The sequence below is a fragment of the Nicrophorus vespilloides genome, unplaced genomic scaffold (assembly GCF_001412225.1).
Source record: "Nicrophorus vespilloides isolate i.1.1-1 unplaced genomic scaffold, Nicve_v1.0, whole genome shotgun sequence".
Classification (NCBI taxonomy): domain Eukaryota; kingdom Metazoa; phylum Arthropoda; class Insecta; order Coleoptera; family Silphidae; genus Nicrophorus; species Nicrophorus vespilloides.
In genome coordinates, this window is record NW_017097626.1 from 1 (window position 1) to 27,675 (window position 27,675).

At 35.8% G+C, this 27,675-nt stretch overlaps 4 protein-coding genes across 9 annotated transcripts; 1 reads left to right on the top strand and 3 right to left on the bottom strand.

Moving 5' to 3' along the window:
* Positions 1-243: 243 nt before the first annotated feature.
* Positions 244-15,833, bottom strand: LOC108560578 (regulating synaptic membrane exocytosis protein 1-like). 4 transcript variants are annotated; one of them, XM_017918196.1, is made up of 4 exons: positions 15,340-15,833; positions 1,045-1,997; positions 641-887; positions 244-532 (listed from the first exon to the last, which is right to left on the bottom strand). In XM_017918196.1, the coding sequence occupies exons 1-4, from the start codon at positions 15,509-15,511 to the stop codon at positions 375-377; spliced, it is 1,530 nt and encodes a 509-aa protein (XP_017773685.1). In that variant the 5' UTR covers positions 15,512-15,833; the 3' UTR covers positions 244-374. The 4 variants fall into 4 exon arrangements, with proteins under 4 accessions (XP_017773685.1, XP_017773687.1, XP_017773686.1 ...); XM_017918198.1 differs by lacking the exon at positions 15,340-15,833 and adding an exon at positions 2,367-2,675 and having other exon boundaries at positions 641-890; XM_017918197.1 differs by lacking the exon at positions 15,340-15,833 and adding an exon at positions 2,346-2,675 and having other exon boundaries at positions 641-890.
* A 2,216-nt stretch (positions 15,834-18,049) lies between these two features.
* Positions 18,050-20,096, bottom strand: LOC108560577 (ethylmalonyl-CoA decarboxylase-like). 3 transcript variants are annotated; one of them, XM_017918193.1, is made up of 4 exons: positions 19,986-20,096; positions 19,615-19,760; positions 19,209-19,563; positions 18,050-19,144 (listed from the first exon to the last, which is right to left on the bottom strand). In XM_017918193.1, exons 2-4 carry the CDS (start codon positions 19,736-19,738, stop codon positions 18,829-18,831), a joined length of 795 nt encoding a protein of 264 aa, XP_017773682.1. In that variant the 5' UTR covers positions 19,739-19,760; positions 19,986-20,096; the 3' UTR covers positions 18,050-18,828. The 3 variants fall into 3 exon arrangements, with proteins under 3 accessions (XP_017773682.1, XP_017773681.1, XP_017773680.1); XM_017918192.1 differs by having other exon boundaries at positions 19,951-20,096; XM_017918191.1 differs by lacking the exon at positions 19,986-20,096 and adding an exon at positions 19,825-19,907.
* A 1-nt stretch (position 20,097) lies between these two features.
* Positions 20,098-21,731, bottom strand: LOC108560575 (tubulin alpha-1 chain-like). Its single transcript, XM_017918190.1, has 2 exons — positions 21,518-21,731; positions 20,098-21,464 (listed from the first exon to the last, which is right to left on the bottom strand). Exons 1-2 carry the CDS (start codon positions 21,518-21,520, stop codon positions 20,121-20,123), a joined length of 1,347 nt encoding a protein of 448 aa, XP_017773679.1. The 5' UTR covers positions 21,521-21,731; the 3' UTR covers positions 20,098-20,120.
* An 834-nt stretch (positions 21,732-22,565) lies between these two features.
* Positions 22,566-25,890, top strand: LOC108560579 (small G protein signaling modulator 3 homolog). Its single transcript, XM_017918199.1, has 10 exons — positions 22,566-22,825; positions 22,884-23,089; positions 23,183-23,281; positions 23,343-23,717; positions 23,772-24,231; positions 24,284-24,559; positions 24,619-24,766; positions 24,818-24,928; positions 24,988-25,459; positions 25,522-25,890. Exons 1-10 carry the CDS (start codon positions 22,754-22,756, stop codon positions 25,715-25,717), a joined length of 2,415 nt encoding a protein of 804 aa, XP_017773688.1. The 5' UTR covers positions 22,566-22,753; the 3' UTR covers positions 25,718-25,890.
* Positions 25,891-27,675: the final 1,785 nt, after the last annotated feature.

The window sequence follows — 27,675 nt, forward strand, 5'->3', positions numbered from 1 at the left end:
AAATCAGAGTTAACAATTGTTTATAACATAATTCACTCAGTTGTTGGCTTTTTGTGTTAATATTTTTTTTCTTATCTCGTTTGTTTGAATATCAAAAGAAACATCAATATTAAATATATACATATATAGGCTTATACACAAAATAATATTATAAAAATATTATAAAAAAATCGATTATTATATATTATAAAAAATTATTGTAATATAGATTTGTTTTTTTTTTTACTTGTTTGTTAATAATTACATATATAATTGGATAACCAAGTTTAATTGCATCTTAGAATATCTTTCTTTGTTTATGCTTCTTCTTTAAGTTGATAATCTTTGGAATAGAGACATAGCACGTAGGAATGTTGCGGAGCTCGCCATGGCAATTACAGAGCTGGAGGGATCTTGTCGCGCCGTTTCTTCGACATCCTGCGACCGACGTGCAGCAACACCTGGCCACTCTTGATCTGCTTAAATACCGAAATAGCCTCTTGATGGGAAGCGCCATGCATTGCCTTCCCATTGACCGCCAAAATTTCATCACCTATACAAGAAAACAATTGTTACATATCTGTGATACAAGAGAATTAGTGTAGATTACATAGTCAAGTGAAGGTAGCATTTAACAAATAGTTTATGGATAATTGTATACCTTCTTTAAGAGTTCCACCATCAGCAGCTTGACCCTTAGGGAATATGGTCTTCACGTAAATTCCCATATTACCTTTGGGCGAATCTCGACCACCTACGATGCTGAAGCCTAAAGCTTTGAAGCCAGGACCTTTCTGGAAAGCTACTTGTCGTATGGTGAAGGAACTGCCGCCTCCTCTGGGCAACGTACAGAATTTGCTTTCTTCCTCCTCCTCTTCCTCTGCCTCCTCCAATTCCTCCAACCATTCCTGCTAATGAAATGAAAGAGAAATTCAAGTATAATAAGGATTCTGCATGTCTATCGTACGCATCCCAGGCTCTACGGCGTTAGAGAACAATGGGAGAAATACGTGGAACTAATTATGAGTGTAAATGTAATCGTAATATCCGAACAATGTTGCATACCTGCCTGTGGTGCTTGTTTATCCGATCGTAGTCGGAGCTCTGTGTGACTTCCGGTCTTTGTTCGCTGCTCGTGAAACAGCCGTAATGACTCCTCGAAGCCACCACTTTAGCGCTAGAATTCTTCGGTGCGTTATCTTTGGCTGGAGTAGACTTCGTGTCTTTCTTGTTTGTCGTCTTATTTTTAGCTGGGGAATGCGAGCGAGCGCGGTGCTCTTGGTGTTTACCGGGTATGAGCTTGGCCTTGGGGATCTTGTTCATTACAGTTTCTATGGTCGGCTTGGCTTCGTGATGGAACTGCATGGACGGTGGGCCGGAGTCGTGGTTACCCGCAGGTGGCATTTTCGGCTGCTGAGACGTGGTGAAGCGAATAAGACCATCTACGACAGACCATCGCCGCTGGCAGGGTCTCTGCTGCGGCGTCCACGGACTCTCGTCATAGTCTGGTTCCGGCTCAAAAGGTAGAGAGTCGTATCCTTGACTCTCGTAGCTGTGGTAACCATGGTCATGGATAAGGTTCGGAGCAATGATATCGCGATGGCGAGACCTCGGTCTGCTGCGATGGTTCTGCTTCTCCGGCAAATCACAGTCGATTAAGGGTAAGGATGTCGATCCTGAATCGTTGGCCTTGTCGTTCGGCGACGGCACGTAGAAGGTCGGCTGATCATGCGTTGGACTGTGGAAGACCTCCTGCACGGACAGAGCCCTGCGCTTCCTGAGGCCAACATGAATCCGGCTCAGCTTGGACCGGATCACCTCATGCATGCTGTTCCTCTTGGATGTGCTCAGGACACTCATTTGGGGTAAATTGACTAGAATGTGTTGATTCTGGTTATCCAGGAGTGCGTCTCTGCACGGCTCTGGACTATTTTGGGCGCTCGTTGCCCTCAGCGAGGCGCAGCACCGCCGCAGTTTCCTCCAACTCTGCGAAATGCTTCCATTCCAACTGCTCAAGTCTGCAAAACACACAAAACAGAGACCATATAGAATGTTTAGAACACGCGCGGCTACAGTATAATATTTTCGGGTGCGCATTGCTGGAGCAAAACAATTGTTTGCGAGACCCTACTGAATGTATTTGTAATGAGAGCGTGCATCTCGTGAATCATTTCTTCGGCAACCTTAATTTCGGATTCGACGCAATGAAGGAAGGAGGAGCAGGCAGGCACCAGTAGTTAAGTGCATCTTCTAAATGATGCGATGACTAATACAGCAATTACTTCAAGTAGGGTGGACGACCAGCCCTGCTTCAGCAGTTCGCGGAATCGCGCGAGATCTTCCTAAAGGATTATGGAAAGGCATACCAATGCGTCGTAATGGCTCACATAGAATCATAATCACTATCGGATGGATATATTAAGTGTCATCGACAGTCGTCGCGTTTACTGGCTCACTACTCACAAATACTATGCGACTGAATACGTCGAGTCAAAAGGCAACAGGCGACCACTTCTTTTGATACGGCTTGATGAACGTAAACAATAGATCCAGGACCGTAGCTCATTGGATCAGCAGTCAACAGAGACCACTGGGAAAATGAAAATTGTTGTGGAGGGATCATCACAGCAATTTTCGCTAACAAAAACTGGTCAATCTCTGGTTTTCGTTGTTAACACGGCAGACACTGGCTGAGCAAATCCCACTCAGTGTGGGAAAAACGCCGCTAATTCTGGCTTAATTCCACTCTGCCAGCAATTAACGTTAAGTGAAACAACAAATATTGCCGCAACTAGCATACTTGAATACACACACAATATGCTGGCGTTAATAGTCGTCCGTTCCTCTGCTCGCCTCTACGAACACGAAGAAAAACATTGAAAACAAATGTAACCGAATAGCCACAACAGTTACTGAAATGCGTAACACATTTTTTAATTAGGTCTGCCTACTTCGCTCTTCCAACAGTTACATTACAAACTGATCGATTACCTCTTTCACATATAACTGTTAAACATATTACTTTTAAATTACATATATATGAAAAAAACGCAATATTTCTTTTCAAAATCATTAGTTTACCAAGTTTAAAAAGAATACATTAACAGTATTTTTCATAATATTTTTTAAATCAATTGCCCCAGTTATTATTAATAATACTTTATACAATTATTATTGTTATATAAATCGTATAAAAAAAAATATAGTTCAAATGATACAAAAACTAACTACTTGAGATTAGATTGTATAAAAACAAATAATACTATGGACTTGGAAGAAATGAAAATAAAATAAACAACCTAAATTTCGAAATATCGAAAATTATAATTTCTGTCATGTAATTCGTATTAATATTTATTGTAAAAATAAACTTTATACAAGTGGTTAATGACTTTATTTAACTAACAATTAGCCGTGAATTGTGTAAATAAATTATTACTAATTTCCATCTAATAGTTAAGTTAATAAATAACGTTCAGTTCCCCGAATGAATCAGATAAGTTTGCGCAAGGTCAGGTTTGTTTGTGTTTCGGAAACTAGAGATTATGACAAGAGTTTCAAATGAGACTTTTAGGACTTTTCCGAAAAGCCCGAAGGCAGGCCGGGCCGCAGCCCTAACGAAGCGTGGGTGTAAAAATAGATAGCAATAATAATTAGTAGACTAAACAGTGGATGCTGCACATGAAGTGTAAGCGTCCGAGTATAGCCCGGCATTAAATATAAGTTTAAAATGATAACAGAGAGGCAAACTATAAATAGTAAACAGGAGATAAACAAAAGGTTGAGTTGAGTCATGTTGATGTGAGGCATAGACGGAGGGAGAAGAACTTCTTTCGTTCGATGTAATCGTGGTAAAAAGGGCGTTTTATCGTGACCAGCACAGATAAAAATGCTGGTGATAAGGGACCTCCTTAATATATTATATAAAAAAAAATAAAAGTTGTGGTAAATAAATATATTGTAGACCCGCAGCAGCCTAGATGTGCCCACATACATAAAACTCTCTATACGTAATGAACACATGTTTTATTCAATAAAAGCCCACTCTAAATGGTAATATCTGGTAGGCTCCCTCCGCCTCTCTACTCCCCTCTAACAACATGACATATGCATCAAACTTACATAAAACCGAATCTCGTTCCACAAACGTTCACGTCTCTATTAACGCAGCACGCTTCAAATTTCACACATTTACATACGTTCCAAAAGTACAAAGTATATATAATAAAGAAAAGAAAAACACTGACTAAATGAACTGCAACCTGGTCCGGCTTGCACAACTATGACGTTTCGAAAGGTCGATACTGGTGATGCAAAAGATCCTTCGGGATTTGGAGCGCCGGAATAAATCAAAGGAGCCGATAATCAATTTCTTAGCGTTCACGAAACTTGTTTGGATTAAGAATTGTAAACCGTTTGGAATACATTAGGTGGCGACATTTCTGATCTGCATATTTACTTTTGCGTTACTAAAAAAAAATTATTTGCAAATCGTTGCATTTCAAACACTAAATATTAAGACACTTTTACTTTCTAAAAATTCTTCACAGGACAAATTGTAAAAAAAAAACAATTGTTATAAAGATGAAATCAAATTTACACATAATTTTAATGTTCCACCCGAAAGATGAAATAACGTGACTTTTTTTTTTCCTTAAAAATATAATGAAATCAAGAGTTGGATTATTAATTTAATGACTATACTAATTTGTATGACTATTACAGTAAACGTTATTTATAATTATATATATATTTCATAATTTGAGATTAGAATTAATTGAAGTAATATGATACATTTTCAAATATAAGTGCATTACTTATAAAAGAAATTAATCAATTTTAAGTATTGGAAATGCGACGTAGCCTTAACCTTTCAAAAGGGTAATTTAGATGCAGACAGACGTCTAAGGGATTCTATTTCGAGACTCGAGAATATTTGATCTATTTGTCTGGCATTGTATTGGAGCTGAAATGTGATTCGAGAAAACTTATGTAGGTGAGTGATGACGCAAGTGCATATCCGCAAATGGGGATGCAATAAATTTGTTAAAATCGATGAAGCTGAATATACAGTACGTCCAGAAAGTTATGTCATCCCCATGGAAGTTGGAATTTTTAAAAAATAATAGTTCGGAATGGTAATACGTGATTCTCGAGTGGTGCCTTTGTGCTTCCTTCGCGCAGATAGTGTTCCCGGACAAAAGACATGTTACCTGAGAAGGATATGCATGCAAACCAAACATCGTTTTATCAGGGAAGCGAGAGTGTATTGACTGTCGTACATACTGAAGCCTGTTGAAGGCTATTAAAAGCGGTGACAACAATGGCCCTATTGTTTGACCGCGACAAAGGAGAGCATTTCGCGATTTGCATCTATATCGCATAATTAAAATTGATTTATTACGTTAACTTTAGGGAATTTCTTCTATCCTCCAGCTGCAAGTCCACGACGCGCGACGCACATTGTGAACGCTCCGCTGCGATCGTCCACACATATTTAATTCACTTAATTGCATAACAGAGAAAGTGTTTTCCGAGAAACACGAAAACATATTTATTTATATGTATAATAAAATATTAATAATTCACATACACCGTTTCCGCGGGAACATGGGAAGAAGAAACAAAGGAGAGTGAGAGTGTTTTTGACATGAGTTACATCTTGCAACGTTGTTGACGCACATCTAATACGAAGATAATTCAATACGGATATTATATTACTTGTTATTATTTTATTTTAATCCAATTGATTGGTTTGGTATACAATTTGTAATGAAGTTTATGTAAAAAGACACTAAAATGTTAGATTGAAGTTGAAATACGTTTGGCAACGTGTGGTGTATTTACAGCGCCATCTTGATGCAAAATGTGAAGAACTTGTACTATTTCTTGTTCGTTCGTAATTATTTTGTTGCATTATAATTGTGGTCTGCATTTTCTGGTAATCAAGTAAAACGCATCACCCTGAGTATAGTCCCGGGGATCGATCGATCGCTGCGTGACAAGGAGAACTAGGTGGAGGTGGTGCAGTTGCTGTGGAATCTGCTCAATATTCGAGTTTTCGGGGGCATGCTCGGTGCTAGTTTCCTCCGCATCCGCTTTGTGTTGACGAACGAGAAACATAACGTGGTAGCAGAGCCGGTGGAAGTGTTGGGGTTTACAAGCTGTGCAACGAAGTAGAGGCTCATGAGGCCCTTGAACGGACCCAAAGACGACATTGGGCAGAACGGGGAATCGCCGCCGCAGAACGCTAACCTCATTTATATAAATCAATTTTTTATATCCGACTCCTCTGACAGCGATGACATTAGTAATGATCATTTTGAGGGCGATAATGGCGGCGGTGGAGGTGACGGTTTCGATGGGAACGGTGGTCAAGATGGAGATGGCGAAGGTGGTGGAGATGATGGAGAAGAAAATGACGGAGAAGAAGAGGAAGATGAAGAAGAGGAGGAGGAAGAAGAGGAAGACGATGAAGACAATGCCGATGATCAAGAGGGAAATGAAGACGGCGACGAAGATGATGCAGATTTTAACAGTGGGCTGCAAAATGGAGGACCAGGATCTGGTTTTAGCTTTGGAGATGGAGATGGCGAAGGAACGGGAGATGCAGGCGGCTCGGGCGAAGGAGAACGAGACGGATCCGGAGGTGCTGCAGCTGGCGATGGAGCTGGAGCAGGGGATGGAGCTGGATCAGGAGGAGACGGAGCAGGAAGCCCCAGCAACAGCCCAGGTACAGGAGGCTCCACTCAGCAAGCTGCTAACCAACATGGAGTAAATCACTTGGACGAAACCAGGTCTAACATTTATTATACTTACAATAAAAATGTCAAAATTCTGGAGCTTCTCTCCAAGGTCAAAGATCTTATACAAAATTCTCTTAACATCGATCACATCAGCATGAAAGATGTTCTTCAAACCATAGGCTAAATAGCACAAAGCTATTTCTCTTACAACAGTATTACATAAAAAAAAAACTTCACTTATTCTACAGATTATCTTGATGTAAACGTGTCGGTCCCAGGAAATGTATCATTATGCTCTGAGACCGACAGATCATTTATTTTTTCAGAAGCTCAAAAAAAAATAACGAATTTACGATGATCATATCATCCAGAATAGAATTAGATACTCGTAGTTATTATTCCCAGTTCTAAATGTACTCGTAGGCATACACGCAGATAATAGCAAAATTGATTTCTTCAAAACAAAAGTAACATCATAATATATGTAATAAATAGAAGTATAGATGGTGTTTAATTAAATGGATGTTATAATGATTGATGTTCTTTAGAATAGTGTTCTATCAACTTGAGCTTACTGAAACAGGTTTACGATGACTAACAACGTTTATAGAAGATGTGTTTAGGGTTTGTATTTTTTGAAATTCTACTATAACTTGGAAAACCTTCCGTCAATTGATTTCACCCCTTGACTACAAATATATGTATATATGTGTGTTACTACGACGATTGCATGGAGAATATATTTTATAAAAAAATTTAATTAAAATTCATTCAATATTGTTTGCATTTCTAAATAACTTTACAAATATGTTAACTTCTGTTATTATATTTTTTTTTATAACTATTTTTTCGACTATACAAAGGAAAAAATGAATGATTTAACAAGACAAAGATATTTTGAGACTTTATTTTTTGTAACGATATTTTCGAAAATTTACTGTAGTTCGAAATGGAATTTCGAATGTTTAATAAGACTCTATGTATATGTATAAACCTCCCTTTCGTCTGGAATAAAAAAAATACTATGTTTCGAAAGAATGATTTTATTTGTCGTGTTGTTTCATTTACCTTTGCGTCTGTTATCTACCAGGAAGGTCCGATGGTTGAGCATCCTGAACCACGTACTTCCCAGTTCCTCTTTCTATTAGTACAGATAGTGATGTTTATCCTAATTTTCCTCTCGGAGGCCTCAGATTAAATAAACAACGGAAGCAAACACAATTTCTTTCCTTTTTTTATTATCACTTCTTGTTATACTCTTCTCTTCAGTTATTTTTTAGTTTCCCAGTTTCTTGAACGTAAACAGTACACGAGCCGAGTGTACACACAAATAACGAACCGCACATTCCCAGTCGGAAGTATTATGTCAATATCCGGCCATAGAACCGTAATACCTTTGCCGCATGAATAATTCATAGGAGAAGACATCCCACCTCCGCCGATTGATTGCTTGCTTGCTTTGCTTGACCGTCTGCTCTTTCATTCTGAGTCGTTCCTCTTTCTTTTCTTTATTATTTCTAGAAGCAAATTAGCTTCGCCATTTACATCTTCAATTGTACGACAAGTTGTAACCATTTAGCATAAATGAATCGATCAAGAGGAGGCTAATTAAATTGAATTGTTCTCTGCTCGTCAGCTCTCAATTGCACGCCAATCACGTCCCAGCTAATTTTCTCTTTCTCTGCTCCTCTTTCATCCAGAGAATGCCATTCTAATCGACGGATCACATAACATGACCATTGCTGCGATCATGCCTTGGCAGAACAATTGAAAAACGTTAATTTGAATCATTAAGTAACGCTAGCCGCAATGAAATCACATGCCTTCAAACCGTCAATTACGTTTCCCTTTCCAATAGAGCACCGCGAGAAAACCGTACAAACTTACTTCCTGCTAGTCGGAATCGGTGGAGAAGGAGGAGGAAAAACTAGAACTGGAGACATGCTGCTCTGTTCCCATAACCTTTTCCACATAAATGTCGTTTGCCGATTGTAAACAACAGTTGCAGCCAATCTTTGCAACGAACCAAAGCGATTTTGGTATTCCAATTGGAAGATATTAAAAGGTGACCTCATACCCAAGCTATGCCGAAAGGATTTTCCAATTAAATCATTCAAGCGAGACAAGGATTTTCTCAGAAGCCGATTTCCATATGCGAGCTTCAATTATACTATAATATTTACAAAAGACCGCAGAATTCTAAATGAATATAAAGAAAAACATTTTATGACCATACAATAAACTCTCATTCGAAATTCGTAAATCTAAATTGCTACTGAAATAGTTTTTTATTTTAAATTATAAACATCTTAAAGAAACATTTCACTTTCTAAATATTAAAGTATTTTTCCTTGCTGCGCTTAATCATTAATATTTACACTTTTCCATTGGCAGGTGTGTGTGTTTTTTTTTCTCTCTCTTCATCTCTTATTCCATTACTAATCACCAATTTAGTGCTTGCATAATTCTTGACGGAGTAATTGCGTTGCTTTGGTAATTATGCTATTAATTTTTAATGCAATTACTACAGCATACCAGTTTCTGCATATGCGGTATGAGAGAACTTACACCTTGACGCCATGTAGGGCATACTTAAACATATAAGTCAACTTCAGGAATATCTTGGTATTTACAACTAACAATTTCAATGGATGGAAACAAGGCTTTGGTAATATAACAGGTTTAAAATTCACCTCATTTGTAAGTAGATTTTTCCCAACTGATGAATATTCGAAGCTTTAATAGCCATTTCCGATTTGACTTTGGGAACGTTAGAATATTATATTAATAACTTGTTGTGGAACGAGTTTTCAAAGGAATTGAATATACATTTGTAAAGAGCAACGTGTAAGTTGATCCGAGAAATTTGTTACAATTCCATTTGGCTTCTTGTTTTTTTTTCTTCTTCATATTATTGTGTTTTTATTTTTCTTGTTATTTCTGTTTCCAGTCGAGAAGGTATCGGATGTCGGAGCCTTGACAAATGGTGGTCGGAGAGAAGCAGAAGATGAAGAAGGAAAAAAAAAAGTTGCACATGTTAATGATTATGAGCGGAGCCCCGAGGATTCAGACATTAGTTTGCATTTAAAGTCTCGAAGGTTAACGAGCTGGATGAGCGTTTGTTTTAGAATCGACTTCCGGCCTTTTCGGGGATGCGACTCTCTACCTGCGACAGCCACGACAGGAATAATAAGAGGAAGTTCCACCCAAGGAACTAGCCTTGGTTGTTTCCTCTAAAGTGAATACTGAACGTATCATTACTTCGAGATGATTCACATTAGGATATGCCTCTAAATATTCCATCCGACTATGGTATATCTTCTTACAACACGCCTCTTTGAATTAATGTTTACTTTGCCTTTTTTTAGGTACCTGAAGGCCTTCTCGAGATAATCAACCAATTTATACGATGGGCTTGGATATTAGAATTCCTTCAAAATTTCAAATCGAAGAACGCAATGGATTTCAACGTCGATGCAAATTCATGTAAAATCATAGCAAAAAATAGATAGGTAAATTACGCACGCGTTCGTAGATAACAAAAACTTCGAAAACAACATATAAATACGTTTCGTTTGCATAATAATTTACAGGAAAGCCTTGACTCATAGTGGAAATATTGTTAAATAGGAAACAGAAATTGTCATTCCATATGTAAAAGACTTAACTAATTATAGTAATAATCAATACTTGTGACTCAATTTGAAGAAGAATGTAAAAATATTACTTCGCATTTATAAATTGTTTTCATAAATTATTATGATTATTGAATTACAATAGTTATTTGCAAATATAAAGTACTAATTTTTGAGGAAAAAAATATGTCATGGATTGAAATTAGAATTTCTAAATTGGATTTGTGTTGTGTAATTATTTAAAATTTTATAAGATTAGTAAGAATATCAGTATAAAGAAGAATATAAATAGAAGATTTAATAAGCTGTAGATGCTTCTCGCATTATGAGTTATAATGTAACTGAATGTCTTTATTATTTTAGAAGATTTGTCGAAGAAGGATGTGGCAGAGTCAAGTCAAGGGAACTATTAATAGCGCACTATCTTAGCCGGACTTGGTGCACTGTTAATGAAAATGGAAGATTTTTCACTGGATCACGTGTAGAAATAGAAACATCCTGCATGCAAGAAGTGAAGCAACAAAACAACAACAACAAAAAACGGAAACATCCTGTCTGGGTGTAAAACTGCAAGTGGAGGCATCACAGATTTATCAATATAAGAGTAACAAAAACATCCTGTATGTGATACCAATGGGTCGTGTGTATCTGTATCTGCGATGAATGCAAGCAGAAAGAAGGAAGATACACCGGCGTCCTCGAAGCCAAGAAAACGGAGGAAAACTGCATGGAAAAGGTCAAATGCATAGCTAATGCTGCGCCCCAAAATAACTCCAGTGCCTGTGTCGACGTGATACTGAAGAAAAATAAGTAGAAGAGAACCTCAACTACACTCAAAAACAGAATATCACAATTTAGCGCATGACTCCGTTTCGCGATTATAAATAGAGGGTTTCGGTGGCACCGGAGTCTCCAGAAACGTCTATTTCAAACATACAAGATAATTTCGCCATTTGAAATTGAAGATTTTTCCTATCAATAAGATTCAAGGACATACACGCTGGTTCCAGGATCTAAGTTGCTTTTTCTCATTCATATCTGTTCCGTTTGTTATTTGCTTCATATTCTTGGTAGTCGAGTTAATTGCGAACGCGACCTTTCACCTAGCCGAACAAAAGATCACACTGTTCGGAAAACATACTCCATATCTTTTCTTCTCCATTCTTTTCTTCTTTTCGAGATATGCGTACGTGCGTTAGGAAAATGTGATGAACGCAGAACGGAGGAGACTCGGCTTATATTTATGTACCGGTTTTGCCATATTAAAACAGTACGAAATTGCACTGCTTTATTTCGCAATGCATCGCTTTTTCCGCACGCTGCGAAACCGGACATTCATTCGATCATGCAATATTTATCGCACTTGAGAACTAATTGCTTTGGCGGATTCTTCAATTTGTTTTCATATCAATCTCATAATTGAATTACGTTGTTGTGTGCACAGCCTACGAATATATTCTACAGTAGTTAGTCCATGTATGTTCGATTCTATCCAACTACGGAGAGAGCGGCTGTAAGAAGAAATGCACCAAGCGCTGATAAGGTTATCGGCTGCCCGCGGGGCACTAGCTTATCACATCTGGCCTCCTTTGACCAGAAGCAGCAGACTGACCAACAACAACGGCATTCACGTTTTGCAATTATCTTATCTGACTTGCATTCACTTCTCTGTTTTAGTGTTACCGAAGAAGGAGCAGGAGCTGCGTTTCTAAATTGTTGGTTATTAATTAATGACCATGAAGAAAGCAAGCAAGCTAACACACAGAGGTTCCTTTGATCGTACGACAATTACAAGGCATACGAGCGTTTCGTACGGGTCACGTCCTACCCGAAATGCACACCGATGGAATTCGTTAAAGAAATAACAACAACATACTACAATACGTCCTTGGGAGACGTACGTAGTCATCCAATAAAGAATTGCAATATCTCAACTTCAAATCAAATTTTGTTAAACATCAACGAAATACGTAGAAAGAATTTAACCCTTTTTATTGACTTATTCAAGTGAATTGGAAAATCAAATTTAAATTTTCATTAATCTTCAATTTTGAAAGTTAAGCAAAGTTATTTTATTCAATTTAATTATTCAATTAAACAAAAATAATCGATTATAGATTTTATTTTATAAATTAATTAAATAATATACTAAATTATTTTTACTTATTAAATTGATAGACTTTACGAAAATAAATAAATTAGTAAAGAATTTTTATATATTCGGATTCTAATATGCAATGTGATAAACGCTAAGAAAACTAAAGACGTAGCTCATTGACCTTTATAAATATCACAACTTCATTTATCACAGCGATTATCTCGAAACAAAGTATAGTTTACAATAAATCTTAATGTAAAGTGTATACAATTTTATTAAAAATCCAATTTCATCAGAAAATTTACAAATACAGAAATATATTTATTTATTTTTTTTCATTTAATGTATTAATATTTGATTACTTATAGAAATTATTTAAATACAATTTATTTGCTTGTTATCATTAAAGATTTTCGTTGATAATTTTGTATAAAAATTACAATATTGTAAAAAAAATATGAATTATTACGTTTAGACTTGTTGAAATATGACTGTTGAAGCGATGTTAAAGAATCTGCGAAATATAAGACGGGAATAACAAAATGCCTTGGCCTTGGGACCGGCAGACATCCAATCCAATAAACGATTGCACTTGTCGAGATGTTGTTTATAATGCACGGAATCTGCATGCACCTTCGAACAATTCACTTAAAACTTAAAACAAGAAGTTTACATAATAACCAAGAAGAAGTTGCTTGAAACCCATAACAAAAAAAAACAAAGAGATTCAGTAAAAACAGAAAGTATCACTCGGAAGACGCCTCCAGAACATTTACGATTCAATTAGAAACTTAATGGCAATTCACTTTACACAGATCGTTTCTACTATAAATTGTAGAATTAAAAAAGTGAAAACTGTGTATTACATATATATATGTATATCAATTTCTCTCTTTCTGGTACTCTAATTTATTCGGTTCCGTTTACCGTGCAATTGCTCAGCTTTGTATAAAGCAGCTTTAGTGGATTTAATTCAATCAAAGTGAAGTGGCTGAGGTGAAGTTGATTCCATATCAAACAATGCCAGAGACCTCTTAATGAAATTACAACCGTTTGCAATCAAGCAAAATGCGAAGTGGAGGAGGTGGAGGAAAAGTGAAGAATTGTAGACGCAAATCAAATTTCGATGGTTTCCAAGTCAAGATCAGTGGAACGCATTCGAGCGTATGGAGCAATGGTCCTTTGAAGTGTAACACATTCTTTATTACAAAGAGCATGGATGAAATACCATAACCAACCTTTATATGCTATTTTTTCCCTTCACAATTTTTTTTTTGTATATGTATGAAAAAAAAAATACAGTTTGCTTTGTTGTTGCGCTAGAATTATTTCATATAACGACTGATTAAACTATGTGACGGTAATGTACCATTCATCTGCAGTAGTCAAACAAAAAGCATGCTCTAATTTTCCGCAAAGCAACGGTGTTTTTTGTTGATGTTGTTGTTATAAAAGTTCATTTTCACAAAGAAAATGAATTGATTCATTAAACAAAATATATGTATAGTAACCAGTTTTATTGCTTTACAAAGTGCACTTCAAGTAATGAGAAAATCTAATATTATATTTATCGTCCGTCTAATTCTTTTTTTTTACTCTCGTTGCGTTTACCGTCCATTTAGCATTAATAGTTACTGCATGTGCGGTGGATAAGTGCTACTAAAACATAAACCGAACAAACATTATGAATACAACAACTGCACTTAATTAGCGGATTTAGAGATCGTTATCCTATTTCTAGAAGTCATTCGATTGGCATTACATGTTTTGTTGAGTTTTAACGACAGTTTCTATTTGTTCATTTTACCTAAAGCATTTTTTAATTAACGCTTTATTTTTGCGATTTATTTGGATATTTTGACAATTTTCATTTGCTATAATAAAAAGTCTATTTGTCAATAATTAAATCTTTAAATACTACAGTAGTTTGTTTATATAAGATATTACCACTTAGTGTATGTCAATAATAGATTTAACAACTTTACTACTTCAATTCTAATGATATTCATTCAGTTTAAATCGTATTATTCTTTGTAGTTATCAAATGTAAAACTTTAAGTAAATATTAAATGTCCTAGTTTGTTTTATAATACAACAATGATTTTTTTGTCGTAAAATGAGACCATAGTAACAAAAAAATTGTAATTTTCTAAGATGTGTAAGAAAGATGTAAAAAAACAAAGCACGAGTAAACAGACGACAATAAATTGTAATTATTCGGATGTGGTCGATTGCGGTTCGAATATAGATTATTGAATATGAATCATTGCGTAAACGACGTCGCATAAATTATGAATATATTAAGTGTGTAATAAGTAAATCGTCATTACTGTTATTTTGCTTTCATAACAAAATGAGTAATCGGACTTAATTAATCACATGCGTTTATACAAATAACCGATTTGTGCTTCATCGGTTATACAACATGAGCGACGCAACGTGGTTTGGAAGGGTCTGAAAAGGACAGGTAGGAAAAAAACGAAAAAGTGAACAGCACATGGGTTTACTGTTATTTTCATTTTTATGAAGTCTTCATTTATTACAATTGATGAAATTGAGAGTTTGTGAAATATTGTTTTGTTTTTTAATTAATAATGAATGAAATTTATAATTTTTGTTCGTTAATGCAATTAGTAAAAACTTAATTAATGATGGATGATAGTTAAATTGTTTTAAATATTGGTAGATTTGCTTGATTTTACATTTCTATTCTTATTATAAATAAGAAGAATATTAAACACGTGAGTGAAGGGGAAGAAGAGTAGCAGATGCGACAAGGGTGAAAAATAATGTGTATACGTATCAGTTTGAAATTTGAAATCTGTTCCCGCGAATTTTTCAAATTCGAATTGCAATTTGTCGAAAGAGATGGTAAAGTTACCTTTGTTGTTGATATCGGCATCCAGCGAGCTGTTGGTGGTGATAGAATGCGCGCCGAGGCTATGCCGAAGGGGTGACATCCGCAATAATCTTGGCGAATCTTCACCGTCGGGCACACCCTCCGTCGTGTCGATTATAGCGTGCGCAGACTCCGAGTGACGGAAAAGGACCATGGTGGAAAATTTGAACGGAGATGTGATGTAGGGGATGAAGGACCCTTTCCGAAAGCCACCAAAAAAGGGCGCAATCGAAGCACAAGCCTTCTATCCGTTTTTGAAGTAATAGTATCCAGATCCCAATAACGGACAACAGTTCTTATATATCTCGATGATTTCTTTCGTAACAAACTCTTAACTAAACTGGGAAAGAATCCGCGAGTTACGCGGCCCGACGTGTGCGCACCGTCGAAAGCCGCACTCGATACTGAACCGCGACTACAGTTTTATTATTTATGAATGATGGTGGTAACTCGCGAGTTACGCGGACGGAATTGTAACTCTTAGATACAATCCATCCCATTGGCTCGACGCGAACCCCATTGAAGCCTCGAAACGAATGCTTGATGCCAGCTTGCCTTGCAGCCTGCCAGCCATCGGGTCTGTTCTGTTCTGTTCCTACCCTACCAAATGCGGGAGATGACTGATCCACCAGGGCCCCGCAACATCCACCGCACCAGTGCCGTGCACCTACTTTCGGCCCTTATTTTCGCCCATCGACCATTCGCCGCACGCTTATTAGCCACCCGAAAAAAGGGCCTAATAACTGAAAGATACCTCACATACAACGAAAAAATTTACAGGACGAAATGCACGCACGTACCCTGGGACAGCTGCCCCTGCCCATCTGCCTATTAACAACAAAAAAAAAACTTTAATACATAGCTTGAATGAGAGAGTAGACACAGGCTGCGAACGACTTGTTAATATGCAATACCACTTCAAACCCAATGAACAATCAGATTTATTAAAAAAAATTAGTTTTTCAATTCAATTTCATAGTCAATTAAAAAAAATCATTTTCAACATTTGTTAGCTTTAAAACAGAAAATTTAATTATTACAATTAATTAATTTAATCAAAATATAAATCATTGTATTATTTTTGTATCTAAAATGTGTTTATGTACACTAAAATTATTACTTATTTAAAAATTTATTTTTTTTTAATAAATTTTGTGATGATTGAATTATTTTAAGTTGGGAGATTTTTTTTTGATCATGCATTTACTCACATTATAACAGAAAAAAATGATGTGGGAGTATTCAAATTATGGATAACGAAATTTTCTAGAATTGGAAATTATGTAAATAATATATTTACCGTTATATTTCTAAGATACATTGCATTATTGAATTATAAATGAAATTAATTTTTTTTACGTGTACAAAGAAAAGTGCAAATGAAAATTTAATTTTAACATTAGAAAATGTCTGTTCTTATTATTTAAAGAAATGACAAACTATTATTAATAAAAGTTAGAATAATTTATATGAAATATGAATAAAATTGTTACTTAAATTAAGTTAAGAAAATATAAATATTTATCTGCGAGTTCGTTGCGCGTGTCATGAAATTCATAACTGTCTATTAAAACGCAAACAAGAGAGTCCAGAGGAAAGAGTAGACGGTCTGTGAATATTAACAAATCAATAACAGTTAACACCCAAACATATTGTTAAATCTTGCTTTGACTTCTACAGAAAAAAAAAACTTCTTTCTTCACCAAAAGAAAAAGTGAATATTCTCGGTAAGATTTTATTACCTGAAGATAAATTTGCTGACCACATGTTAAACAAATCTCCGCTTAAATTTTATTTGTTTATTTTTTCAAAACGATAACTTCTCCCAGCAGACTTATCCCATTCAGGCAATGCACTCGTCGCCGCGTTGTATAACGAAAATCAATATTGGTCTAAGCATGACAGAACAAACATTTGGCTGCGACGATTTCGAGACCAAATCAAATCCAATTAATTACACTCAGCTAACGTCGTTTTCCTGATTAATCTTTATACAAATATATTGAATTTCCAATTTAGATGCGAAATAACATGTATTAACTTACGTTGATTGGATTTTCTTCAAATATTCAACAATTGTTATTTGATATAGAGAAAAACATATTGAGAATTCTCATTAAAGAAAATAATTTAACTTGTGTGTAGAACTTATTGGGTTTTAATTGAATTAAGTTTTTTTTTTGAAGAGATGTGATGGATATTTGGAACTGAGTCGTTCACGCATCTGCGCGGCATTATCTCTTATGTAACAATAATCTTTACGGAGACGTGCCTTTGACGTTGAAGCGATTGGGTAACTAAGAATTAGTTCCGTCATCCCTTTTAGAGAACATATTTTCATTGCTTGTTTTGAGGGTACCGACGGACTAACCGGATTTTAAGTGCGCTTAATTTGTGTACAGTTTGTTAGCGATTCGGCACGGGAATCTCGTGCCCGACGGGTGTTGCGCCACTGGGCCCTTTCTCCCTCTTTATATCCCCAATAAAAGAGTCCCGAAATAAACAGCCAGGAGGGTGGGGGATGAAGGGAGAGGGCGAGAACGGGACGGAATGGGCCGGGGAGTTTCCTAACTCAATGCGGATACGAGATTAGGGCCGCATGCTTCGGGGCCCTATGACACCACGAGAAAGCACGGAGGGTGCGCAACTCGCAAACTTTATTTATAATGCAAAAACTTGAGGGGTGAACGTTTTCGGGGAAGCGCAAATGAAATGAGCAAAAACGTTGACGCGACTTAAAAAAAAATTAGTTGCTCAATGCTGTTGCGACACATCTATCTTCATTAGAAAAGAAGTTTGAAATCGTTTAAAAAAAAATTATAGAGGTTGCGTATTTTTGTTTTGTTTCTCTTCTGACGATTGAACTTGTAGGTGTCTTCGCAGGCGTCACCTTGGCGTCGGCCCACAGGAAAAAAAAATAATAGAAACGAAAATAGTCAATAGTTGAGGAATCTATCATGAGTCAATATCGGCGGGGGTTGCGTTGTACCACAAAGTGGCACGCAGCGAGCAGCGAAAAAGGGCCTGACCTCAAGTCACTTATCCATCAAGGTTGCAGCGCAGAGGCAAAAGGAAAGAGACAAAAATTACAAGAGGTAGAAAAAATGTGGAAAAAAAGCGGTATAATCCCGGATGTGGGTCCCACATATTATAAATAAAATGCGGTTTGTTCAATCTTCTTCGCGCTTTGATTCCGGTCAAGGCTCTGTTTACAAAATCGCCCACCAATTAACCAATACTTAAAGAGAGGTAAATAAAACAGTCGATTTAGACTGATGCAAGAGAAATATATAAAGCAGTTTTGTTATTCTTTCGGTTTTCAATTATTCTTATTATTATTATGATCATCAATACATCCCGTGCTCGAATCTCCACCCCTATTGTTCGCATCCCCTATGGTAAATCAATATTGGCGCCGCGTCGCGCAAACTATTGCTCCGTTCGCTGCGATGGAAAAACACCGGGATATAATCATTGGACATGCTTGATGCGCTTCTCAAGGGCCTTTTGGTTCAGCTCGCCGCCCCAGAACGGAACGAATGCCTTCCGTTCCGATTCAAGGGATTGCTGTAGGTCTTCTTCGCTGGCGACGATTTGCTTAATGGTTCGAGTAATCGAGTGGTGATGCTGTATGCGAGGCCCTAGCCATTCGATGACCTCTCCTAGATAGTCGGGTCCTTTCAGCACGCCATCGGCTATATCCATGTCCATGCAGTCGTCGGCAGAAAGTATCCTCGAGGTGAGCATAAGGTCCATAGCCTTCCGCCTTCCCAGTTTTTGCACCAATCTATCAATAGAGCAACGAAAATATTAAAGATCTGCAGTATTATCTAAAACAGATGTTTACTTACAGTGTGCCTCCTCCCCATGCTGTTACGATACCCATTTTACCTTGAACAAATCCATATTTGACGTCTTCTGCCGCTAAAATGTAATCGCAATACACGGAAATCTCGGCGCCGCCTCCGAGTGTAGGTCCTTGTATTAGGCACACACTAACCATTGGTAGATTTCTGAGCTTCATCATGGTATCTTGCATCCAGCTATTCATAATAGAAGCCGCCTCTGGATATCCAGTAGCTTTAACAAAATCCAGATCGCCTCCGGAGCATAAGTTAGCGCCGTTCCCGTGCAAAACCACAGCCTTGCCTTCTTCCCATTCTTCCAACTCCTCCACGCATTCTCTCAACTTGACCATCATATTACCTAAATGTGACAATTAAATCATATATAATTGAATTAAACTGATCCTATTACCAGTAATAGCATTGCGTCTTTGGGGATTATCCAGCATTATCCGTGCCACCCCAATCGAGGAGTCTTTGTGGAGGCACACATTGCCTCCAGCAAATTTCACCAAGAAGTTCCTGGCTTGGTTCATCTCAGATGGTAATACAAATAATCTATAAGAAATCACGTAACACAATTTTTATTTGAAAAATTTTACAAGCAGCGAACTAAGTTTACAGAAATCTGCTTGAAGCAATGCCATCTATCCATAGCTTTGCAAACCAACGTGTAGGATATGCTTCCATGAAGTTTTATAAACAGTTTATTTAATTGTATAATTAATAAGATATATTTTGAAATTACCTATACGATTAGATCATGCGCTGCTTAACAAGTACCTTGCTTTTATTTTGTGGGCGAATTACTTTGCATCGACGTTTACAAATGAAAGAAAAAAAAACCACTACTTGAACAATACATCATTACATAATTGTGACAAAACGGTGAATGACTTTGACCGTGAGCCGCACGTTTTAATACTCGTCTGCTCCTTCTCCTTCATCGTATTCCATGCCGACCTCCTCGTAATCTTTCTCAAGGGCAGCCAAATCTTCACGAGCCTCGGAAAACTCTCCTTCCTCCATACCTTCGCCGACGTACCAATGCACAAACGCGCGTTTTGCATACATCAAATCGAATTTGTGATCCAACCTTGCCCAAGCTTCCGCAATAGCAGTTGTATTCGAAAGCATGCATACTGCTCGTTGTACTTTAGCCAGATCTCCCCCTGGCACAACGGTCGGAGGTTGATAGTTGATTCCAACTTTAAATCCAGTTGGACACCAATCCACAAATTGAATAGACCTTTTCGTTTTAATTGCAGCAATCGCAGCGTTTACATCTTTGGGAACGACATCGCCTCTGTAAAGCATGCAACATGCCATGTATTTGCCGTGGCGTAGCTCGCATTTGACCATTTGATTAGCCGGGTCAAAGCAAGCGTTAGTTATTTCGGCGACCGATAGTTGTTCATGGTACGCCTTTTCTGCAGAAATAACTGGTGCGTAAGTGACCAAAGGAAAATGAATTCTTGGATAGGGAACTAAATTTGTTTGAAATTCTGCAAGATCAACATTTAAAGCTCCATCGAATCTTAGCGATGCTGTGATCGACGACACTATTTGACCTATAAGTCTGTTCAAATTTGTATAAGACGGTCTTTCAATATCCAGATTACGTCTGCAAATATCATAAATGGCTTCATTATCTACCATGAATGCACAATCTGAGTGCTCAAGATTTGCGTGTGTAGTTAGAATCGAATTATAAGGTTCGACTACTGCGGTAGAAACCTGAGGTGCTGGATAAATGGCAAACTCGAGTTTGGATTTTTTTCCATAATCAAGCGACAACCGTTCCATTAAAAGAGAAGTAAATCCTGATCCAGTTCCACCTCCGAAAGAATGGAAAATCAAGAAACCTTGTAGTCCTGCACATTGATCTGCCAGTTTTCGGATACGGTCCAATACCAAACCTACGATTTCCTTTCCAATAGTATAATGGCCTCTAGCATAGTTATTTGCAGCATCTTCTTTCCCAGTGATAAGCTGTTCTGGGTGGAAAAGTTGTCGATATGTACCAGTGCGAACTTCATCTACAACAGTTGGCTCTAGGTCGATGAAAACCGCTCTTGGTACATGCTTTCCGGTTCCAGTTTCACTGAAGAAAGTATTAAAACTGTCATCTCCTCCACCAATACTTTTATCAGAAGGCATCTGACCATCAGGTTGAATTCCATGTTCAAGACAATATAACTCCCAACAGGCGTTTCCAATTTGAACGCCTGCTTGGCCGACGTGGATAGATATGCATTCGCGCTTCAATCAAATCAAGGCAATCAAAAGGAACACCAAGTATTCGAAATACTTACCATTATTTGTTAGCTTTACGAAGCGAGTAACGTACCTCCCAAACTATGTTCGTAGAATGGTGGCGCATTTGTAACTCACAAATTTAAATACTCCTTTGTGTTGAAATTAACGCAATTTTCGACCTTATATAATCGGTACATAGTACCATAGCAACTGTTCAACCCTTAGTACAAAACATTAACTGAATGACCTTAACGGATTGATGCAATTATAGATCCATGCTTATTATTAATTTATATAGAGATACTACATTCGTTTATATGATTGTTATATAAGTAAATTTCATGAAAATTCTAAAAGTTTTTATTTTAATAATTTTAAAATAAACTTACTGTTTTATAGTAGAATTATAACATCCAGCCACTACGGTTAATAGCGTTTTATTGAATAAACTATTTTTAAAAATAATCAATAAACCACAGCAATAATTACAATGATTACATTAACATAAAAAAAAATTATTAAAACATAAAATAAGGTAAATCTTTTAAGGATGAAATTAATATTAATAATTACAAGAATAGAAAAAAATCAAAATAACTATAATATAGGCAACACAATGTACCATCAACTAATGTAATTTATGATACAATTATTAATATTCATCATGCATATAGTTATTTTTTAAAATTTTATATATAATTCTATATATTTCGCTAAATTTGTAGTAAAATTTATAATTTTCATTAAATAGATCCAAAAAACAGCTTTTGTTAATGTTTATAGCTTCATAAATGTTTATATATAAAATTAATTCATTAAAAATGTATATTAAATCCTTTTTTAAGTATACAACTTTTGAATTATAGTTATTGACCTTTTCTCAGATTTTTATATTTTTTTTACAACGTTGCCCTTTATTACAGAGAAGAACTAATTACATCAACGTATCAAAACAACGTTACGTTTTGTTAAAACCATTGACCCAAGATCTCTTAACATTGTCTCTTATTTTTTTTATGCTCAGTGGGTGGGAGCTAAAAATATTTTTTTTTGATTATGTCATAACCAATGTAATAGGTGGCAACGTATGATGTAACTGTCAATGTCAGATTGTAGTATTGGTTAGTAATTTTGTGGTTTTGTCTATTATTTTCATGTAATTGTAATAAATATGTAGTGTACCTTATTTTAAAACAATAGTGTATAGTTAGTAGAAAGTTATATTGCAGTTATAATTAAAGCAACAATTAATCAAACATAAAAAGTCTGTAATATATAGTAAATGTTACAATATGGATCTAGCAAAATCTCTATTTCGAGACCACAGAGACCATGAGGGATATGTTGGTAAAGAAGATAATAATGTAAGTGTTTAATATAAGTCATAAACAATTAATTAGAGTAAGCATATTGTTTTTGTAGAAAAGAGAATTTGAGATGGCTATTTCGGAGATTGTGGAGGAGGCAGCACTTGAAGAAGCCTTCAATGGTACTCTTACTATTGATGACAAGCTGACTCCAACACCTGGAGGACCATTTTCTGCTCTAACATCAACTATGTGGCCTCAAGATATAATGGCTAAATTATCCATTATACCAGAGGATCCAAACTCACAACCAGAATATAGGTAACATTAACATTGAATGTACTGTATTTGTATATATATATATAATTTTCTTCGTTAGTGATTTGTGATTTCAACTAAATAATATGCATTCAGGTTTGATGAATTTGGTTTTCGTGTTGATGAGGAAGATGGACCTGAACAAAGTTCCAATAAGCTGTTGGGAATACCATTTGTTGAAGATCCACAGCATAGGTTTGCTAAGATACATATACTTTGTAATATTGTTAAATTCATGAATATAATGATTTATTAGATTGCAATGGGTAGCACATCTGGAATTTTCTCATAACAAAGAAGTATCTGATTTAACTTGGGATAAAGTTGAACTGAATTTGCCTCGAACAGATAAGCTAAGAACAATGGTGAGAAATGGTATACCACATTCACTTAGACCTCAGTTGTGGATGAGGATGTCTGGAGCCATGCAGAAGAAACAGCAATCTGAATTAAGTTACAAAGAAATTGTTAAGATGTCCAGTAATGATTCACTTATGACGTCCAAACAAATTGAAAAAGATTTGCTGCATACTATGCCAACAAATGCTTGTTTCAGCAACATTAACAGTACAGGAATACCTAGATTAAGGAGAATTTTGAGAGGAATTGCTTGGTTATACCCAGACATTGGGTAATGTAGCCTATTTATTATTTTCCTTAAATAAATGTAAGTTTTTGTTTTTAGCTATTGCCAAGGAACTGGAATGATAGCAGCTTCTTTACTGCTGCTACTTGAAGAAGAGGACACTTTTTGGATAATGGTGACTATAGTTGAAGATTTGTTGCCAGCTTCCTATTACAGTTCAACTTTAATTGGGATTCAAGCTGACCAGAGAGTTTTGCGTACATTGATTGGTAGTTATTTACCAGCAATCGACGAAACGTTAAAAAATCACGACATAGAACTTTCCCTGATTACCATGCATTGGTTTTTAACATTGTTTGCAAATGTTGTGCATATGAAAATCTTGCTGAGAATATGGGACATGTTTTTCTTTAATGGATCCATTGTGCTTTTCCAAATCACTCTGGGTATGCTCAAAATGAAGGAACCCCAAATGAAAACGCTAGAGAACTCGGCACAAATATTCAACGCCCTCTCTGATATACCTGGGGATATAGACGACGTGGAGAAATTATTAGAGGTAAAGGTACATCAAATGTCATTTAAGAATAATAAAAACGTGGTTTGGAAAGGTCTCATTGGAAGTCGCGAATTCCTTGAACGAAGTCATGGTGGAGACATACAGAAGAAGGCACTTGGCCTATTTGATGGCTGACCAAGGTGCTTTAGTTGGAAACCCGGAAGCTGCACCCAATTTGCCGAAACAACATCTAGCCAGAAGACAAGTCAAGAAGAACAAATCTGTTATACAACTATTATTATTCAATGAAAGTGGAGAGGATGACATTAAGTGCAAAAATATCAAACAAACTGAAATTATGGTCGATTTAAGAGAGGCTATTTTACAAGTATTGTTAATCGAATTATCTTTTAAAATGTGTTTCATTTAAATGGTGATTATTCATAGATTGCTCGACATTTTCTTCAGTTGGATCCGAAGATGTCATCAGAGATTTCGTTGGTTGCCGACTATTCAATGGAAAGCCATGCAATAGATCACTCGAATTACATTAATGTTTCAAAAAATCGGAAAAGAAGAGCTAAAGCCTTATTGGGTATTGACAATTAGTAGCTTGTACTTTCAGAATCTTATTGTTTACTTTCAGATTTTGAAAGACACGACGACGATGAGTTAGGTTTCAGGAAGAACGATATAATAACGGTTTTGAGTCAAAAGGACGAACACTGTTGGGTCGGAGAGTTGAATGGACTAAGAGGTATTTGGAGATGTTTTTTTTTTTAAATTTATAATAATTTTGTGTGTAATAATTTATAGGTTGGTTCCCAGCGAAATTTGTTGAATTGCTTGATGAAAGAAGCAAGCAGTATTGTTGCGCCGGCGACGACAGTATTTCAGAAACGGTTACGGATTTGGTCAGAGGTACTCTTTGTCCGGTCATGAAGCAGGTCTTGGAGCACGGAATGAAGAGGCCAAACTTCTTAGGCGGACCTTGCCATCCGTGGTTGTTCATCGAAGAGGCCGCAACGAAAGAAGTTGAAAAGGATTTCAATTCGGTTTATAGTAGGTTGGTGCTGTGCAAAACCTATAGGTTGGACGAAGACGGTAAGGTACTGACGCCGGAGGAGCTTTTATACCGTTGCGTACAAGCTATAAACTTGTCACACGACAATGCACATGCCCAGATGGACGTGAAACTGAGAAGCCTAATATGTTTGGGCCTAAACGAGCAAGTGTTACATTTGTGGCTCGAAGTATTGTGTTCCTGCAGCGACGTCGTACAAAAATGGTAAAAACACGTTATATAACCCGATGGAGTTTTGCCAACGGTTATATGATATTTTTTTATAGGTATCATCCGTGGTCGTTCATCTACAGTCCCGGCTGGGTCCAAATCAAATGTGATCTCCGTATTTTGTCTCAACTGTCATTTAGTTTAAATCCAGATTGGGAGTTGCCCGTGAAGAAGGAGACGAACAATCAACCGTTGAAAGATGGCGTGCGTGATATGCTCGTAAAACACCACTTATTTAGTTGGGACATTTAAGGACAGTCTTTCATATCATCCATTCATTCATTCATTCATTCATACACGATAAATACAATAATTGATGCAATAGATCAATACAACTTCTAGTCAATGTAGATAAAATAACGAAACTGAAATGCAGCGTCCTCCACAGAGAATCTGCATACAAAATAAAACATATTTTTATATTATATTGTTGATTCGAAACTGTTTGCGTTTAAAGGAAAGGACACCTTTCTTCACTTATAAACTTCAGTTTGCTCAAAGCACGTTTATAAGACTGAAATTTATTTTGTACTTAATAACTTTTATTTAAACGCAAACGATGCATTACCGAGATTGTTTTTGTTACAAATCATCCATAACATCATTATCATCTACCTTTCTTCATACCTTGAATAACAAACATTCCTTTATTGATCATGTGAACTATATTTGTTTATAAAGCTTTATTTATTTAATGCAGGGTGTCCTTTAAAAACATTGTTTATTAAAAAAAAATATAAATCTTATTTTATACATTAACAAATTTTATTACTACCATAACACTTCTATACTAGACAAATAATCGATTTAACGATAAAAGCAAAACTAACTATTAAATTCCATTTTAAAATTTCCTTTTAATGAACAAGCTATAAAAATTGAAGGATTATAAAGTAATAAAACAAAGAAAATCATTTGACTTTTATTATGTTTTAAATAGACCTTAGCAATGACTACTAATAATCCAAAGTGATATTAAAAATATATGCAACAAAATTTAGTAATATTCTAACTGAGAATTACATCACCAAAATTGATTTACGTAACAGCTTTAATCCTCTATCCCATTTTCCTATCCCCAAAATACAAATTGTTTTTAAATAATCTGGAAAATAAAGTTTAACAAATATTCTGCAGACTTTTTTTATTTATACTTGTAGCTTGAGCGGAGAAACGATAGATGGGGGTAGTTATACACATATCCTTCATTGCGTTGTACCCTGAAATAGTTGCTAGTTATTATGAAATAATCCTTTTTGAACCTAAAATGTTGTTTCAGAAACTACTGTAGCAATCTATAAGCTACAATGAAAATGAAATTCATTAACCATTAATTGGTAATTAATGACCATTGAAATCTTTGATTATAAACATAATTATTTAGGTAATTTAATATATTTGTTCAAATTATAATTAAAAGCACAGTACTGATTGATTTTCATGGGTAAAGTAATTACTACGTGTCGGTAATATAATATATTTAATCATCTGCAGCTGGAGTTTGCATGTGCGTACACAGATCCAGTATCCGGAATGAAGTGATCAATAATACAAACACACACAGCACATGTACTAATATAAATAGACGTATTACGTAATTAAATTAAAGTAAATATACAGTAAAACGCCGATTATAGGTGGAAATTCGGGAACATTAAAGCACGGATAATTGAAAAACATGATTAATACAATTGCTTTAAAAACTTAATGTATATGTATTGATATACAAAAACGGCAGATTTGTAGAGACAATTTTATTGTTAAGAGCCGGATAATCGGCGTTTTATTGTATTATATAAGTATAATGAATGAACAAAGAAATACAACCATTTTATTTAAGTTTCTAGGATATTTGATGGGCGTGGAATAGAAAGTAGCCAAACGAGGAACGTCTCTATAGAACGGTTACCGTTGGCTAAATGCCACACTAATTATAATAACGGGCGTGGCTATAATATTCCAACAGCTAAACGCAATATTTCATGGGATTTTTTTAATTACAATATATAAATTTATTTGCAAAAATACAGTTTATATATCAAATAATTTTTTTTTTCATTATTATATAAATATATAAATTTTATATAGTACGATATAAAATACAAGTTATTGCAATTCTATCATGAACATAGAATTGAAAATTACGAGCATGAGCATATAATAATTGTGTTTAAAAGAATAAAACAATATAATTGTTAATAATATCATGG

What these genes read in the sequence shown, in the direction of transcription:
- LOC108560578 (XM_017918195.1), bottom strand. Translation starts at nt 15,511, where the DNA reads ATGGTCCTTTTCCGTCACTCGGAGTCTGCGCACGCTATAATCGACACG. An exon ending in TGCCGATATCAACAACAAAG is followed by an intron (nt 1,998 to 15,339) that starts GTAACTTTACCA and finishes TGTGTTTTGCAG; the next exon opens with ACTTGAGCAGTTGGAATGGA. An exon ending in TGGTGGAACTCTTAAAGAAG is followed by an intron (nt 533 to 640) that starts GTATACAATTAT and finishes TTTCTTGTATAG; the next exon opens with GTGATGAAATTTTGGCGGTC.
- LOC108560577 (XM_017918191.1), bottom strand. Translation starts at nt 19,892, where the DNA reads ATGGAAGCATATCCTACACGTTGGTTTGCAAAGCTATGGATAGATGGC. An exon ending in ATTGCTTCAAGCAGATTTCT is followed by an intron (nt 19,761 to 19,824) that starts GTAAACTTAGTT and finishes GATTTCTTATAG; the next exon opens with ATTATTTGTATTACCATCTG. An exon ending in AAGACGCAATGCTATTACTG is followed by an intron (nt 19,564 to 19,614) that starts GTAATAGGATCA and finishes TGTCACATTTAG; the next exon opens with GTAATATGATGGTCAAGTTG.
- LOC108560579 (XM_017918199.1), top strand. Translation starts at nt 22,754, where the DNA reads ATGGATCTAGCAAAATCTCTATTTCGAGACCACAGAGACCATGAGGGA. An exon ending in AACTCACAACCAGAATATAG is followed by an intron (nt 23,090 to 23,182) that starts GTAACATTAACA and finishes ATATGCATTCAG; the next exon opens with GTTTGATGAATTTGGTTTTC. An exon ending in AGCGACGTCGTACAAAAATG is followed by an intron (nt 25,460 to 25,521) that starts GTAAAAACACGT and finishes ATTTTTTTATAG; the next exon opens with GTATCATCCGTGGTCGTTCA.